At 32.3% G+C, this 19133-nt stretch overlaps 2 protein-coding genes across 2 annotated transcripts; one reads left to right on the top strand and one right to left on the bottom strand.

Moving 5' to 3' along the window:
- Window positions 1–603: 603 nt before the first annotated feature.
- On the bottom strand, window positions 604–8487 carry LOC107025806 (ubiquitin carboxyl-terminal hydrolase 23). The gene is made up of 10 exons (XM_015226549.2): window positions 7930–8487; window positions 5894–6008; window positions 5046–5156; window positions 4328–4500; window positions 3772–4098; window positions 3207–3332; window positions 2368–3045; window positions 1523–2174; window positions 1339–1432; window positions 604–1111 (listed from the first exon to the last, which is right to left on the bottom strand). Exons 1-10 carry the CDS (start codon window positions 8260–8262, stop codon window positions 949–951), a joined length of 2772 nt encoding a protein of 923 aa, XP_015082035.1. The 5' UTR covers window positions 8263–8487; the 3' UTR covers window positions 604–948.
- A 7665-nt stretch (window positions 8488–16152) lies between these two features.
- LOC107025897 (BTB/POZ domain-containing protein At2g24240) lies at window positions 16153–18202 on the top strand. The gene has a single exon (XM_015226678.2). The coding sequence runs from the start codon at window positions 16652–16654 to the stop codon at window positions 17975–17977; it is 1326 nt and encodes a 441-aa protein (XP_015082164.1). The 5' UTR covers window positions 16153–16651; the 3' UTR covers window positions 17978–18202.
- Window positions 18203–19133: the final 931 nt, after the last annotated feature.

Below are 19133 nucleotides of genomic sequence, written 5' to 3'. Positions count from 1 at the left end.
TATATATATATTTGTGTTTTACTCGCGAATGATATTAAAATATTATTTCTAAAGATTTTAGATTAAAGTCTCTTATTCTGACCTATTAAATTATAGGCATAATACATAAATATGATATTTAACTTGATTTCAAATCATATTTATGTCCTTCGACTTTTGGGTGTGCACATCGACACTTAAACTTGTATAAAGTTGAACAAACAGACACATATATCCTACTACATGTCATTTTTTGTCCTACGAGTATTGAATCACGTAAGACTCGTGTATCTACTCGTTCAAGTTTATACAAATTTAAGTGCATTCCCAAAATTAAAGGGCATAAATATGAAATGAAATCAAGCTAAAAGACACATTTTTAATTTTTCATATTGTTTCTCAATAACATATACTCCATCTTCTCCAATCCCATAGCTCACCTCAATTCTTTATCGACTTCGACAGTTTCGATGTGGTGCAATAAATAAGACTATTCTTTCCTTAATCAGAATTGCCAGTTTCAAGCCCAAAGTATAGAGGAAAAAATTGTTCCAGGAAAATTTCAAATGAGATAATGTTGAGGACTTGGGAAAAAACAATATGTTGAAAAATATTTCACCAGTGTTTAGAAATACAGAAATATCATTAATGGACAAAGAGAAAGTGAAACAACATTTTTCAAACACAAATGTTATTCATTTGATGAGTCATATGATCTAATGTCCACAAACATTACATCTTTCTCAAGACCTCACAAAGCCAAAACTGAGGCAAACCACTTGCTACAAAAAAGAATACACATTACCTGCTCAAGCCTTCAATGGTAGGCTTAAAAATAAGCTTAGCAGCCAAAGCTAAAACTGGACCAAGCTGGGGATGCAGATCGTTACCATCTCGGTGACACTAATGTGGAATTCATTGGGTCGTGTTTCTCGATAGGTTAAGTCAAAATATGTTTGCGCAGGTTCATTATAATATCCTGAAAGGCTGGTTTGCAGAGCTAGAGCGTTCAAGCCTCGCTTTCTTAACCTTTGTCTTTTTGCTTGCAAAATCTTGGAAAAGGTTTGGTCCACCAAATTCAATTTTGGAGCTCCTAATCTTCCTCCTCTTACCTGTGTCATATTCCTCATCCCTAAAAACAAACATGTTGTCAAAAGTTGTACTTGAAACATAACAACACACAACAACATACTCAATGTAGTCCCACGATGGGTCTAGGGAGGCAGGATGTACGGAACCTTACCCCCCCCCCCCCCAAAAGAATATCCACATCAAGAAAAAAGATCAAACAGCATTTTTAGAGCATACGTTTTATGATCTTTAAACACAAGAATGCCCATGATTGACAGAGAAACTCACCACTCATCCCCAATGTACCCAATGGTGACACAACTTCCGTTCTGTGCTTCTACACCTTTCAAGGAACGAACTTCGACGTCGTCCCAACGAGCAACTGTGAATCAAATAGGAAGCAGCTATGTTTCAGCTAACAAAGGCAATAATAAAATCATAAAGGCACATGTAGTCGCAAAAAAGTACTTACCGCTGGACTCCAACCCTCTGGTAAGCATATTCAACAGACCTTTCCGTGTTGCAACTACTTTAGTCTCTTTAGAATCAGTAGACTGTATATTGTCAACACCTTGACTTCCTACTGGTGCCAAACTAGAGCTTTTTTGTGGTTGTTTGTCATTTGCTAATACAGTGCCATTGTTCACAACTCTTTCATCATTAACTGTATTCCTCAGCAGATCCCCATTGTGCCCAGCAGTACTGGAAACTCTCTCATTGGAACCAAGTTTTGACTTCTTTCTTTGAGACTGCATTGGAGAAGATATCAAAGTATGGGATAATTTGGATGTAGATGGCCCAAGATCAGAATTGCTCTCATCCATCGAACTGGGATTGCTGCGCTTTCTCTTTCCAATTCTACGATTCATTCGTTTTTTCTTCCTATTCAGTCCCAAAGCTGGATCTAAGATCATAAAACTGAGATGCAACTTGGTGACACGACTCTTGAACGACTTCTTTTTGGCTTTCAAGCATGCCTTGTCAATAGCTACCTTTTCTGCCGAGCTAGTCATAGTTGGTTGGCTCAGTACTCCAGCGGATTCAGCACCTGCTTTTCTCTGTCCAACATCATTGTTAACTTCAACAGCTGAACCACCTAAACTGCCATTGGAGATGCCTTTTACCTGAAAGAAAATTTATCAATAAACATAAGACAAAGAAAACCACTGCTTCTTATCCTAGTTTGGTTAGCTGTATCAGAAAAACACTGCTTCTTTTCCTAGTTTGGTTAGTAGTATACAGAATCCAGCATAAAAGAAATAAGGTACGACATAAGGAGGAGCGTAGCACAAAATCAATAAGAAATATATATATTACCACTTGAATGTTGGTGTCTGCCTTGCTGCATTCCACTTGTTTGTTCAACAGTTTGGCAGGAGTGCTTGGATCTTTGTCACTATTTACACTGCTAAAGTGAAATGGTATTGCAGCAGAGCAAGTCAACTCTTTGATGGTTACATTGCCATTAGGTAGTGGGGTAGAGTCTCCGCATCTTGCGTCCCCCTTGTTATCAAGTCTATGAGTTCCATTGCAGACTGGAACAGCAGGATTAGCTTTAAGTAAGGATGGTCCATCCTTTGCGTCTACAACAGAAGGGTCCTTTACGCTGTCACCTGTTTCTTGTACTTTCGGCAAATTTTCTGGCTGTATAGCCCCTCCGTGAGAAGAGAACCCACTAACTACTGCACCATTAACCTTTGGAGGTGTCAGATCCTTTGTTGAAGTTCCCTTTGAAACTTCGGCACTTAATGTCTCCCTTTGATCTTTTGTACCAGATAAGGATCCCTCATTCTTCACATGAAATCCATTTTGAGCAGCATCCTTAAATCTCTGGCTGTGATTAGAAGATATTTTATTTCCTATGCCATTAGTAATCACATTATCATTGCGGGCAACATCTACAGACTTCTTAGGCACAGGAGATTTCTTATCCCGAACATAGAATAACATGTATGCCTTCTGCTCCAACACCTTTCTCTCACTCACTTGAACAACCTACAAGTACATAGAAGAGTAGAAATATTCAAAAGCTATTCTTACGACAGTAAAACTACATTTACCATAAACCATTTGCTTAAGTTTTTTTTCAGAAAATAATAATTCCCGAAACACTGAAACATTTAAAAGCCAAACAATAGAAAGCAAAATGTATATACCTGATTGTCATCAAGGGAGTACCAATTTCCACTTGAAGTGCGAACAAAGCAATAATAATGACCAGAATGGGTGCTCCAACCTGCATGAACCAGCACACCATAGAGTGTGTACTTCAATTCACCACTCTGCAAAATTAAGAGGGAATCCCATGAATTTCCAAAAATAGAGGAATTCAAAATATACAGGAAATACCAAGAAGTATCACAGAAGTATCAAAGCAGGATAATAGCAAGTAAAGCAACCACCAATATTGCATGTATTTGAGCCTATACAAATTGTTTCCACTATTTGTTATGTAAGATTGGTACATCATTGGTGAAATCTAAAACTATTACACAAGAATATCAGCAGAATTGATTGAAAAAAACATCTTCTCAACTACTTGACATGCAATGCAATGAACTTTCCAGAACATTCACGTCAATTCATCATCCATTTAATAGGCTGCTAATTTTCTTATTTGGAGATTAGTCAAATCATAAAATAAGAGCAGGTTCACATGACAAATATTAGACGAAACAAGGTAAAAGAGTTCTCGACTGCAAGGAGGAAAACTATTCTTACATAGGTATCAGATACAAAATGTTTCAAGTCTAAAGTAGGCCCGTAATGAATCTTTTTATCGATCTTTTGCCCAGGGACATGTGAACCAAATCGCTTCAAGTGGACAGTGAGGACATGAGGTGCCCGGTCAATTGTTAGCCGTTTAGTAGCCTTCACTTTCTGTTTGCACTGCTGACATTGGTACTGCCTCTGACCACCATCTAAGAGTTCTCTGGCAGTAAAATGGTCAAGTGCTTTGAGTAGTGAATCTGCCCTCAAAATTTCTAGACTTAGATCCAGAAATGGATCAAACTTGTCAGAGCAAAATTTACACTGCATGCACTGCACCTGCAGATCATTTGGAAAGATGCAGATGGCGAGGAGTCAAAGAACTGTTAGAAAAGGAACCAAGGAAATATCCCCCACCACAACCGACACACAGTGAAAAAACGCTTCTCTCACTTTTTTTCTTTTTTTTTGGGGGGGGGGGGGGATCAAGTCACAGCAAGTAAAAATTTTCTGAACCCCCAAAAGTTACTAGATTTACCACACTAACAGAAGAGCAACTGAAATGTACCTGACTGCGAAGTCGCCCACCAAATATCTTATGAACCAAACTTTTCTCATAAGCACTGGGGGATTCACTAGGCACTCCTGAAGGTAAGCAACATTTATGCATCGACTCGAGCAGATTCACCATGTATTCATGTGCATCCTCCTGTCTAGCATTTCGAAAATTCCGCGATATGCCTAAAGACATAATTAAGGATTAACTGTGATATTCAAATGTCAAAAAGCCTTTAAATATGGAATAATAAGAAAAATAATAGGCATATTCTGAAGCAGTATACTCGGTGTAAATCCCAAGGAAAGAGGAGGAAGAATTTTGTTGTCAGCCTTCTAAAAAATTCTTATCATACCCTTATTTAAACCGCGACTTGATAGAGACGGAGGCATAGTTGCTGTTATCATACCCTTTATTAACTTTCTGACTAAGCAAAACTTTGCATGGAAATAAAACAAAACAAAAAAAGTAGAGCCATCAGATTCTGAAAAATATTGGACATCAGACTTGCATGATAACTCAGCATATCCTAACAAAAAGAAAAAGCTTACGAACATGACTGAAATTGCACTACTCTTGTTGGGGGAAAAGGACACTAAGATCAAGTGAGAAAGGGGTAAATCACTCATCGGAAGAAAAGAGAATAATTACCAGAAAGACAACTTAATTGTAGTTAATAGCAGAAGTCACAGATTCAAAATAAATACACTACAGGGAATAGGAAGGATACATCGTAAGTTTGACACAAGATCCTTGGGCGCCAGTATTTTCCCAGTTGCCTGCAAAGCACGACTCACGTGTTTTTGGATGGCGCATAAAGCACAAAAACCAGCCATACGACCTTCAATAAAACAATAAAACACAAGTTAACAAACAAATATGCTCTGGCAAAATTAAGGATTCAAGTCCAGAAACGACATAGTATCTATAAGTTTAGTTTATGTGGACAGCTCAAATAGTCCACTCAAATATTCATTTGAAAAAGACCAAAGTAGTTCATATCCTTTATATGAATTTAGACGGACAGACTTAGCATGAACATGTTTATAAGCGTGCAATATAGTTAAAAGACAAATGCATGAATGTGGAATATATTCCACGTAAGCTGAGGCTCTATGCATCTCCAAGAGTACATTTGTATTAAATCATTCAACAGCTCCACTCCTACTATAGCTTAAACTTCTTTTCATGCAGTACACCATTAAACTTTGTATGTTATCCAGTTTCTATCAAATTTTTACAGTACTGGGGTCAGAAAGGTAGGGTAAGAAACAAATCCAGTTTGACTTGTTTTGAGTGCATTTGCTACCATTTCTTCTAGTGAAAGAGAAATCTCTGAAGCAGTAAACTGAATAATATAATGACATTTATCAAGTCAAATCCAATTGATTTCAGTAATTGGTCCAAAGATCTAAGAAGAGGTCCAGACAGCACATTAGCAGTTCTCCAGCAGACTTCTTCCGGTCAAGGTAGGTGAAATGCTGGAATATAAATTAATATAACCCCCAACTCTAAGGAGGTCAGAAGATTTTAAGACTGCTGAAGACAAACATGCATACGCAGGAGAGAGAGACTCACAGGAACTTTGATGTTTCCCACTTTCCAAGTATGCTGCTAATGGCTCAGTGTATGTCAGACACTGTAATACTGAATTGAGGAAGCAGGTGTTCCCAAGATTTTGCAAGCCAGCTCCCTGTAACAAAGACAACCGGTCCCATAATTAAGCAATGTGGAGACTTCCATAAAATACAATAGATCCTCCAAGTGTAAATAAAATGGTCTTCGTAGGGCTCGTTGATTCATCTGGTGATTCTTGTCCAACAATATTCTTGAACTCAAACGTTAAACGAGAACAAGGTAAAGCATAAAGTAGTTCAATTTGCCCGCAATAGATCAAGATCAAATTCCATAACCCACTAACGAGCCCTCACTCATCAGAGGACCAAGAGGAAGAAACTATAAGTTCCAAAACATTCCAGCAGGTACAATCTTAGAGCTACTTGAAATAGAAAAACATGACTTAACATCACATCAATTAGTTCACAATAGTAGGACACACATCTACTAATTTTTTTGGTAAAAAGCACTCAACAAGGAAAGAGTGCCAATTTAAGGAAAAGAAGACAAAAGAAAAAGATACACTTGCAGTCTAGTGCAGATTTGATTGTGACATTGTACAACCAAAAGTTATCTCCAATAACATGCGACAGGATAATGGGCCTTCAATCAAAACCTTTAAAGAACGGTAGAGCAGCACAAGATGCATATAAACTCTTTTCATCCCTTGCCCACTTCGTGAGGGACAAGACGATATAATCACAAAATAAACCACTTTTATCTGATCAAATCAGCTTTTTTAACTCCTAGAGCCTTTGGTATCTTATCACATCTCTCTCATCTTACTTCATAAAAAATAAAAAAAGACCCTTCCTTACACCGGAATTTCTTTTGGGTTACAACATATAGACTTTGAAGCAAACCAAAAATTGCCAGAATAAGCTTACAAAAAGTTGATTATCATAAAATATGAAAGCTGTTGTATCCTACCTAAAATTTTTAAGGCAACCGACAAGCTTTATAAACCATATTACAATCCTTAAACAACTATACAGCCTACAAAAAATACACACCTCTATTAGAAGGAACGGATTAATGTAAGCAAACAGATAATAGTGGTATTGTACCGTTACATAAAGGTATAAGATTCTTTCAGAGGGAGACACAGATTGGCCATCAGCCCCATGCAAAATTAAACAAGGAAGCTCTTAGCTTGCTTGTATATAAGTTTTGAACATAGCACCCCCTTTATATATAAAAGATATTCTTCCTAGTATAAAGGAGCAAACAGACTATACATGCAACCAAATTACATACAAATTAAGTGAAAATAGTCATCTCAAAGTACTTGAAGTACTGAAATGAAAACAAATATAACAAAGAGAAAGAGAGGAAAAAAGAAGAGAAGAACAAATCGCTTTTGAAAGCCAACTCAACATTAAGTTACTAAAAAAGTAGGGCGAATCAAATCAAATTACCCCAGTACTATCTGAAATTGAGAAACTTCGCCCTCCATTGGACATTTGGGCTAATACTATCATCGACATCAGGTAAAAGCCTCATTTTGGCCATGACCCCGGATGGAGCTCCAATATAAGGGTAATTTCAAACCATAGAAATCTTTACTTCCTTATCTCGTAGAATTCAGACACATAGAGTCCACCCATTTCATACACGAGTCTGTTACTTGGTCATTGCAAGGATACAGATGGACCAACAAGTGTAACAGAGAGCAGAATTTAGCGACTAAGAGAAATTTGACAAGTACATTTATAGGACTACTAATGCTAAACATACTCAGAGCTAGTAGTATCACAACAGGCAACAGGAAGAGACTTTGGAAGCTAAACATCAAATAAAATTCTATCGGATATAAACAAAACACAAATATCAAAAAGCAAAGAAATTCTAAACTATCCATATAACTATTAACGAGGCAAATATAGCAAAATGAAAACAAAAGCTTCAGTTGACATAAATAACTGATGCAAGAACATATAAATTTATCAGCTAAAAAGTTCCGAAAGAAGGCAAAGAACCCTCTTAGAGACACTCACAATTCTCATAATTTTTCTGAAAGCAATTCCAAAGCTCACTTCTGGATCCATCCCATTACTTTCCATCATCTTATCACCGCCACCCTTTTTTCCGGCGCCGACAAGTGACCCATTTTCTTTACGGGTCTCCGAACTCGGGTTCAGTGTTTCCAGCTGAAACCCACCATTATTTTTCCCACTGATAAACCCATTAAACGGTTTCCTCGCCAAATGAAACTCAATCTTCCGATGAAACACCGACGACGACGTATCCAAACCCGGATCCGACCCAATTAACCCAGATATTTCTTGACCCAAATTTTCCTCCATTTTATCAATTGTAGCTTCACCCATTAAACCCCTCTTCTTCTTTCCACATAAAAGTATCAAAATCAAGCCTTTTCCAAGAATACTGAGCTATTTTTGCTTGTTTTCCTTTATTTTTCACTCGTTTTTCAGCCTAAAACTATGAACGAATTGGGTTTTTCACCATAAATTCACTGAACAATTGTGAAAAAAAGAAAAGGGGTTTGAGTATTTCGGCTCTTGAAAGAGTCGAAGTAAAGAGAAGCTTAAAACCCTACTACACAAAACAAATATAGTAAGGTGTTACGCTGTTCCGCGATACACTAGAATAGAATAAGGGGTAATTTTGGCATTTTAAAAATATATTGTTTTGTGGTGTTGAAAAAGTCAAGTGTTAAATAAGTAGAGGTAGAAATTGAATCTTACAAAAATATAGAATTTTTAATGTTAAAATTACTACTAATTATCTTACCTTGTTAAAAAAATAAAATGAACTAACCTAAAAAATATAACGTTCATAAGAACACTATTCATTGAAAAATACTTTATAATTATATATATACCATTTTAAAAATTCGTAAACACAAAAAATTATATTCCCTTCGTTTAAAAAAGAATGACCCTATTTCCTTTTTAGTCTGTTTAAAACAAACGACCTCTTTCCTTTTTTGACAACACTTTAATCTTAACTTTCTACGTGGCATGTTTAAGACCACACGATTGAAGGATATTTCGGTACATTTGACATAACTTTAATTTAGAACCACAAGATTAAAAAATCTTATTTTTTTTCTTAAATTTCGTTTCAAGTCAAATTAGATAAAAAAAAATTTAACGGAGAAAGTATTATTTTGTAGCCTTCTAATTTTTGCTTTAAGAGTTGGTCTAGCAAATGAAATCAAATGGACCTTAGCTTAGAAATTGGGCCTGAGCTTTTGAAATTAAAATGGACCAAAAACGTAAATTCATTCTTAAAATCATATTTTGTTTTATTAAGCAAACTATTTTTATTTAAAAATTATAATCTAGTTAAATATTGTGTAGCTTGATTATTATTTTTTAGGTGTACTCAATCATCATAAAAGAATTACTTACTATCCAAAATTTAAATACTATTTATAAAAAATTTGACTATGAATATATCCATGCAGAAAGTTCACGTATATATTTAGATCGTTAATAGAAAAATATAAGTAAAATCATATTAAATCAAGCTTTTTACATGTGTGCATAATAAGAGTTTAGTACATTGTACATATTTTTTTATATCAAGTCTTAAGGAAATTGATTTTGTTAATTACTTATTTTTTGAGGTGTCAAATTAGTCAATAAAAACATAAGTCTGAGTGACATATGTTCATTGATTAATTTAACTAATTTCAATCCATAAAAAAATGGGTTGATACATAGCAAATGAATATTTTTGTCAAAATATATTCAACAAAGACAATTTTTTTTATTTAATATGTTTAATATATATATATAGTCTGAATAAAGAAATGAAGTTTTATTAGATATCAAAAATTGTAAAGTACAAACAAAATAATTAAAATGTAATAAGAATTGATCGAGTTGAATTATAATCGATATTTTAGTTTAATTAGTTTCACCTTATATAATTATTAAACGGATCAATAACTCACTCATTTACTAATAATGCTTGGTATAGTCTTTCATTCTGAGCATCGCAACGTATTAGAAAATTAGATAAGAATATAATTGTAAATGTACAAATGGCCAAATAAGATAACACATAAGATATATGTGTCTACTTGTTTAATTCAGGTATAATACATAAATAATATGTTCTTTAATGTGACTTCGTCTAAGATCTACGTCCTTTAATACTCAAGTTAGTAAATATCGAATATCAAATAAGTATTAGAAAATATAACCTATTAAACGCCAAACACTAGTTGCAATTAAGTTAATGGGCTTGTATTAACTTGGACCATAGAGAATGAGCTCTGACCAGTAATACTTTAACATAACTTTAGGCTTTGTCCCATACTTAATTTGTGATTGTGTATTAGAAGGTTGTATATCAAATTGGAATCATTTGGAGTTAATTAAGATAAATTTTGAAGCCAAAAAAAAAAAATCTGTAGGTAAATTTTTTGCACAATGAGTTTTGGTGATCCATCAAATATTTGTGATATTAGAGTATCTTACTAGATTTTGATGCGTTCAGATACATGTATCTTAGAATTTTGGGGTCAAAATTATGTGTAATTTATTCCAGATGCAATGTATCCAAGTTGATTCACATATGTATCTGGATACATTAACAAATCTTGTTCGTCTCTCTCCTATGGATTTGGTTTCGAGATACATGTGAATCACACTGGATATATGTACATAGAGTGATACATATATCTAGTGTGATTCTCATTTATTTGCATTACATAAACAAATTTTGCTTGTCTCCCTCTTCATCTCATTCGTTTCTCTCTCTATTTTAGTATATAGGGTAGCAAAAATACATGTATTGAAGTGTATTTTTCACAATATATGGTCAAAAACTCTTAATCAGTGATAAGATACATGTAGCAGAAATACATATATCTAAGTGTATCTTTCTCAATATATGATAGAAAAATTCTTAATTAATGATAAGATACGTAATATTTTAAAAGTATAGATAATTTTATTATATATGATGGTAAAATATATCTAAGTTTCTCCATGAAATAATATGGCAATTTGATGAAATAACCTCAAACTATATATAGTGACATGTTATTCATAAGTAGAATACAAACTTAAAGTAGAAATTTTCTTTAATTATAATTAACTACCAAGATTAGAAAGACGTATGAATATATCAAAATCCTAAAACTATTGAAATTTTCTTTAATTATAATTAATTAGCCTGATTAGAAAGTCATATTGTTTGAATCAAAATCTTAAAACTATTGGGATTCAAAATCTCAAAACTATTGGGATTGCTTCCTATAATTATATATAACAAGAAAAACTTACAAAAATTTTAAACATTTTCCAAAAAAATTCAACCTCCATTTTTTTAAGGTAAACTCATTAATTAGCAACTTAATAATGAGTTATTCCTAAATTGTCAACAAATTAGATAAATAATATAGTATTAAGATTTTTTGGGTTATATTTTTTTGAATTCATATCATTTGAAGTGTGTTTCTAAACAATGGTATTGTTTGATTCCAAGGTCAAACTTGAAATGCTCAATTAGTATTATTCTATCGTCGTGGAGTAGAAACAATTATCTCAATATATAATTTAATATAGATGAACATATTTACTTGTTGATTAATGTAAACAAACATTATCGTGCCATCAAATTTTGCACCAAAATAGTTAATCTTTACTATTATTCATGGAAAAGTAAATTCAGTTTTAATTTGTGTGTGACTCCCCCAAGAATGATTACAATGCGGTTATGCTATACGTACTATCACAACTTAATAAATGATATTGAATTCATTACAATTGCTAGTCTTAAAGACAAAGAATGGACGCTACTCAAATTTCCTACGAAGATGATATTAATGTAGTATAATATATTTCGATCCCATCTCTTAAAAGTTCTACCTATGTATCCAATCCTAGAGCCTTAAAAACGTAGTTGATTATGAGTTTATAAAAAATGCCTTTGCATAAGTCATTTTTATTAAAGTAAAATATATTTCTCAATTTTGAACGCATTATGATTTTGCTACTTAATGTGTTGATCACGAAGTTATTTTCTAAGTTTGTTTAACGAGGTGAAAACTTAAACCTTGACCATGAATAAATGAAAATATCACATAAATTGATATAGAACGAGAAATGAAATTCTTAACAATTAGTTAGGGTAAATACAACAAAACATTGATTAATATACTTTTAGTGGGAGAAAATAATAATATATCAACTAATTATAATAATTACACCAATGATTATATTGTGTTTAATATTCAGCCTATGGCGTTGAAATTCCAAATAACATTATTTTATAAATAAAATGTTTTTAATATTGTGCAAAAAGATTAAAAACTAAATTCCAGGAGTCCTAGATTCTCAGACTTTAATTTAATTAGTATATATTCAATTAAATTTATCCTAACGTGCAGACTGGTTTCTATGGAAGGAATTATTATACGTTAAACATGCATGCATGACTTTTGCTTACAATAATTTTCATGGACTTTGAATATCGACGGATCGAGAATTTGAAGTATATAAATTTTTTAATTATCTCAAAGTAATATGTAATAATAGTTTATTTAAATATTTATAAATTTTTAATGATTTTTTAACATATAAAAAAGATAACGTGAAAATTACTGAATTTTTATAATTACCACTAATGTTGAGGAGAGCATGAAGACTTGTATTTTTAGTAAAATATAATTGCTCGAGCAATGAATAATACATTTTCACAAAGTATTATGCTTTATCCAAAATGTACATTTTTTTTTCTCTATCAATGAATTTAAATAAAAATAAATATCATAAAAGAAAAGAAAAAAAAATCCATGCTAGTTGATAAGAATTGCTTAATAAAGAATTCATTTCTTTTTTTGATTGATGTTTATATTTTTGTTTAGGAAGGTCATTTCCACTTTAATAAACCTATCATATGTTTTAACATAACTATTAATCAATTAATCTTGACATATTTTAGATAACGATTTTTTAGCTAACATATAGAAGTTCCTACCCACAAAATAAAAGTTAATTAAGGGAAAAAAAGCACATAAAAAAAAGATAGTAATTTAACATCAATTTTTATATGAAGTTATGAAAAAGTCCACAAATAAAAAAGATTTGTACATTAAGGTCATCACTAAGATTAACACCAAATAAAGGTCTCGAAAACAATTCTATTAAAATTCATCGCAAATTTAAATTTTATCAGATTTTAATACGAAAAAAATTAGTCATTTTTCATGCATTTTAAGTGAATGGACTTTTTTTGCATTAGAACATTGTAATTATAAAGTCTAGGAGGACCAAATTGCACGTAAAATGACAGTAAGGTCTACCACGATCTTTCTATGTTTTTTCATCACTTTATATATATATATATATAAAAAATTAATTAATTAATTATTAATAATTAAATGATAATATATGGTTCTTTGTAATTACTATGAATCGAGGGTTTTGTCAAAAATAATCTCTTTGCCTCATATAAGGTGATAAGATGAAAAAACTCATGTACATTCTGCACTTGTGAAATTACACGAAATATGTTATGGTGTTCAAGTTCTTATAGAATTATAGTTACTACCTCAGTTATACAATAAAAATATACGAAAAATAATATTTTTTAATATGATTTAACTTTTATTTACTCCCAAACTCAAATTGCCATTGACCAAGTCAAAATTGGAAGTCTTTCTTATTTTTCTCTTTCATTTTCTTAAAATAATTTTTTTTAATGTATCTGCATCAAAAATCGATTAATTTAATTTTATGCCACATATATTTCATTTCGATGAAGTTTTTCCCTTTAAAAAACAAAAGAAAATTATATTTTCAAAATTTATGATTAATTAAGAAAGAAGTAGCCACACGCTATATCTTTTTTGGTCTTTCTATCTTCCTTTTACATGAATTAATTTTATATTACAATTATATGTTTTCTCTGTCCCCTTCAAGTGTTTGTTATGAATTTTTTTTTGTTTATATTGATTTGTAGTTAGTTATTGTGCTTTTTAATATTCATTTCCCCTTTTCTATGGAATTCATAATTTTAATATAATTTAACCAAGTCAAATAATTTTTTTTAAAAAAAAAAAAACTATAGAAAGAAGAGTTCTTGACCTACATTTTTTAAATAGACCTACCTACCCTCTGATCTTTTTCTAAACGTATATTAATGTATGATTTTATATTAGAATTTATTTGAATTTGAAGATATTAGTAAAGTTAAATTTTTATAATTAACTCGATATAAAATTAATTGATTCTGAAAGCTATTAGACTTGCTAAATCGATAAGTCGAAAGCTACCTCTACTTCACTATAATATAGAACGATAAGAAATTTTACAAAAGTGTCAAAACTGAATAACTTTGTCATCCGTTAAATTTTTGATTTAATATTAATACTATGCTATTCCTACTAAAACTTCTAATGAATCGTAATTTTAATCTATAATAAAAAAAAAGTTAGAAAAACTAAATTTAAACATTAAAAAAAAATACGATACAATTTACTAATAATATAAAAATAGATTAAAAGAAAATGATCAAAGATAGAAACAAATTTAAACATTTTCCCGTTAATTAATAATAAAAACTCTTTTATCTTTAACAACCTCAAAAAGAAAAATAGTAACATAAAAGAAAAAGGAAACTTATCTTAACTTCAAAACAACAAAAAACAAAACAAAAAAGGATCAGAATGAGATGAAAAAGGAAGGATGAGAATGATGACTCAATTGGTGATCTTGTTTTAATAAACAAATATAGAGAGTTAATCATCGTAAATATATTTAAAATATTTCGATTTTTAAATTCATATCAAAAATATGAAGTGTACGATTTTTTATTTGAACCTTCATAACTGTTTATCAAGATACATTTTAATGATTGGTGATAGCTCGAATAAGAAACTCGCACACCTGAATTTTATACATGTATATCTTATTTTCACTTCATAAAAATAGAAAAATTGTTTCTGAAAAATTCTCGACTCACGTGTATATATATATATATAATTGAACAGTCTCCAAGACATAATAATTGGTCACAATCTCCAATTTTTTCACGACAACTTCTTAAAGTTTCTATTGACATAAAATAATTAACATTTGGGAAAAATAAAGAAACACATAACGCACAAGACACGCTCTCTTCTTCTTATGTCTACCAAAAGATAAGCTGACTTTTTCTTTCTTTAAAGAAGAAGAATGTAGAATTAACTAACCAACAAACAAATAAATAAATGGATATTATTATTTTTAATCCCTCAAATATCATCAAATTTTAATTTTAATCTTTGTAAAAATTTACCAAGTATTATATTTTTTTAATCACTGTAGTATCTGAATCAGTTTGCATTTTTTTTTACTAATTTCAATAAATATTTCCTATCTTAGTATAGGCATTCGATAACTTTGTCCACCAAAATAAATAGAAAGTAATCGTTAAGTGTATTTATTTTCGCCGAGAATTAAGCATAAAGACCTCATTTCAACTCACTTTCATAAATCACTAAGTCATACTCTTAGATACTTTTTATTGACCCATTAAACATTCAATTAAGGAACCAAAAATATATTTATCAACTTACTTATATTAAATCTATATTGATATGCCACAATTAAATAAATTAGTTTTAAAAATCACATATTTCCAATACAAAGAGACAAGAAATATTTTAGTTAGGTACAATACATAGGCTTCATTTAGTATATATCCTTTCAATTGACGTGTATCAATAAACACTTAAACTTGCAAACATGTCTTATTTGGTATTTTACTATGTCATTTCACGTCCTAACTCCAACGCTTTTTTTATGTGACGTCCTACATGTATTATGTCACATAAGAATCGTGTGTCTACTTGTTTTACTTTGTACAAGTTTAAATGACTACTTATGCACACTCAAAAGTTAGTGGAGTCTTTCCTTTTTGCTCCTGACTCGAATTCGTAAGATGCTTACCATTTGAGCAATCCTAAGAGGGACATTTTTATGTATTATGCCATGATTAAAATGATTGACCAAATATTAAAAGGATCAAAACCATAATTCATTACTAATTAAGGGACCAAAAGTGCAATCTTCCCTAAACAAATAAATGAAACCCCATTTAACCATTTTTTTAGAAATTACAACACAACTACCAAATTATTCTTGACCATTTGATCAAAAATCCATATAATCCCATGGCCAATTATAAAAGGTTGCTAAAGTGGGACCCATATAAGACAATGAATTTATAAAAAGCTCATATAGCTTGTGTTCAGACTTAAGCAAGACCTCAAAAAAAAGAAAAAAAAGAGTAATAAAAGAGTAGAAAAATAAATTCAAAGAAACAATACAACAAGATTCAATTTTTTTTGAAACCCAATACCCTCCAAAGTCCAAATCCAACCAAAATTCTCTCAAGAAAATTCAAAACCCATCTCTCAAATCCTTTAATCTTCAATACCCATATCATAAATATTGTCAAAATTGAATCTTTTCTTCTTTTTCCACCATTTTCCCACTGTTTTTAACTTCCTTTTGGTCATAATCATGATAGGTGTCTTGTTAGGACCATTAAAAATCTGTTCTTTTCCATATTGGTCCTTGTAAGAAGTCTTGACTTCAAAGTTTTCTGTAAAATATATAGCTGATTTGTTGTTAAAAATTCCTTTCTTTTTTTTATTTCTCTGTTTGTATCTTCTTGTTTTTGTTTTTTTCAACTTAGGTGTTTTTTCAGTTCTTGATTCTCTGTTTTATCAGATTACTGTAAATTTGAGTTATGGGGATTCAGAAAGACAGAGTGAAATTTAATGTTGGTGGTAGAATTTTCGAAACTACAGCAACAACCTTAGCTAATGCTGGTCGGAATTCTCTATTTGGAGCTATGTTTGATGATGAATGGAACTTGAATTCTGATGCCACAATCATTGAACATTTCATTGATAGGAACCCTAATTGTTTCTCAGTCCTTCTTGATTTGCTTAGAACAGGGGAGCTTTATTTACCTCAAAATCTTCCTGAAAAGTTGTTGTATAGGGAGGCTTTGTTTTATGGTCTTTTAGATCATGTCAGGTCAGCTAAATGGGGTCCATTTGATGGAAACAGGCTCCGTCTGGCCCGTTCAGTAACAGGCCAGGCTCCTGGTGATGGAACTGCCATCCGGGCTGGCCCGGATGGCGGGTGTTGTGTAGCTCATGGTAGTATGGTTCATGTGTATGATTGGATGATGGAGGAGCATCCTCCTATTAATCTTGATTATCAAAGGGTGAATGATGCTGGTTGGATTGATTCTGAGAATATTGTGTTGAGTGCTTGTGAAAGATTAGGTAAAGGGGATGGGGGAATGGGGTTGTTTAGTGCATCAACTGGGGAGCTAAGGTATAAATTTAATGTCAAACATGAAAATCAAGTCAAGAGTTATACTGCTGGCGCGCTTAGTTTTAGTTCAGATTATAAGTTGTTTTCAAGTTGTAAAGGTAGAAGTAATGAGTATGGTATTGGTGTATGGGATCAAGTAACTGGGAAACAGATTGATTTTTTCTACGAACCGCCCGGTTGGTCACTTGGTGATGCTGATAAGTTACAATGGCTACATGGTACAAACTGTTTGTTAGTTGCTACTTTGTTTCCAAGGAAGGATAATTGTTACATTAGTTTGTTGGATTTTAGGGATAAAAGTATGGTTTGGTCATGGTCTGATATTGGCACGCCTATAACTGACGAGAGGAGAGTTAGGGACGCGATAGCAATGGAGGAAACGAGTTCAATATGTGTCGTGAACGAGTATGAAGATTTGGGGTTCATGGATTTGAGGAGGAATGCTGGAAGTGTAAGGTGGAGTTCAAGAAGCAGGCTGATGAAGGGGAAAATGCCAGATGAGCCATGTTATCCTAAACTGGCATTGCACGAGGGGCAGTTGTTCTCATCGATGAACGACTGCATCTCTGTGTTCTGTGGCCCTGATTGGGTACTTACATCAAGGCTTCGACGAAGCTATGGTGGTTCCATTTGTGATTTCTCTATTGGTGGTGACCGTCTTTTCGCTCTTCATAGCGAGGAAAATGTGTTTGATATATGGGAGACATCACCTCCACCAATTATATGATTTTTATGTAGTTTAGAAGGGGTTTAAGTGAGTGATTTTGTTATCTTTTTCTTCAGATTGTTAAAGAGTGACTAATGTAGATGTTTTTAGGACTAGAGAAACTGAATAGAATCAGTTTTTGTAATACTTTGTAGATTTGTGGAGTTTGAGTATACATATGAAAAACTGACATGTTAAAGTTAAAAGGAAAATGATTGCTTAGCAATCAATATATTTCAAATTTTACCTTTGCCTTGCTTCTAATAGATGCATTCTTAATATCTAAGTACATCATTGGTACTAGACTAAATCAAGATTCGCATCGGAGTTAAGTTGGTACTTGAAAAAAAATTCGAAGTCGAAACCTCTGATTAAGGATAAAGCAGTGATCGCTCTATTGGACCACCTTTACTACAACTCTAAAGATTCATTGGACCATCTAATGATAAAGCAAGTACTAACAAGTCTCTTTTGAACAAACCCCATACAACAACTTTTCTTTTGACCTAAGCTTTAACAAAGATTATTCCTCTTTATGTAGTTGTACAATCCAATATAACTAAAAGTTCCCAAGTGATAATAAGTATTTTTTCATTCTTAACTAGAGATCTCGAGTTCAAATTTCTAAGTATGAAGTCGTCTTTGTTAGAAAGCATTTCATCCCCCACTCCAACCCCTTAATGTGGGATTTACCGGCGCGAATCTTGATTGACTCAATACAAATATCAAACACCAGGTAAAAATCGAAAAAAGAAGTTGAAGGGGTGAGGGTAGGATGGTAGATACCATTTGCATGTGAGCAGTTGTAACTACCCAGCCGGTCTCCAGATTATTTATTAGAGAAAAAGGAGGTAAAGTTTTGCTTTATTTTTCCATTTCAGTAAGGTATTCCATTTCCTTCAAAACTGTTTTTTAAGGTGGAGTCCAGATCAGCTCGTACACAACTCAACAATTTCAACGATTACCTGCTACATCCCACTAGCATACTAACGATTATTTGCTACATCACACTAGCACACTAGCGATTATCTGCTACATCCCACAAGCACACTGGTAACAAGTGACTTTGTCCAGATGGAAACGATTTAACATTTTGTTACTGCCAAGAACTGAATCGTAATCTCAAGAGTTTATTCAGTTCATCGACCAGTAGGCCACACCCCTGAGTGCTAGGGGC

This window comes from Solanum pennellii, chromosome 7 (genome assembly GCF_001406875.1).
Source record: "Solanum pennellii chromosome 7, SPENNV200".
In the NCBI taxonomy this organism is placed as follows: domain Eukaryota; kingdom Viridiplantae; phylum Streptophyta; class Magnoliopsida; order Solanales; family Solanaceae; genus Solanum; species Solanum pennellii.
The sequence above is the reverse complement of the archived record's forward strand: the minus strand, read 5'-3'. Positions and strand labels throughout refer to the sequence as shown.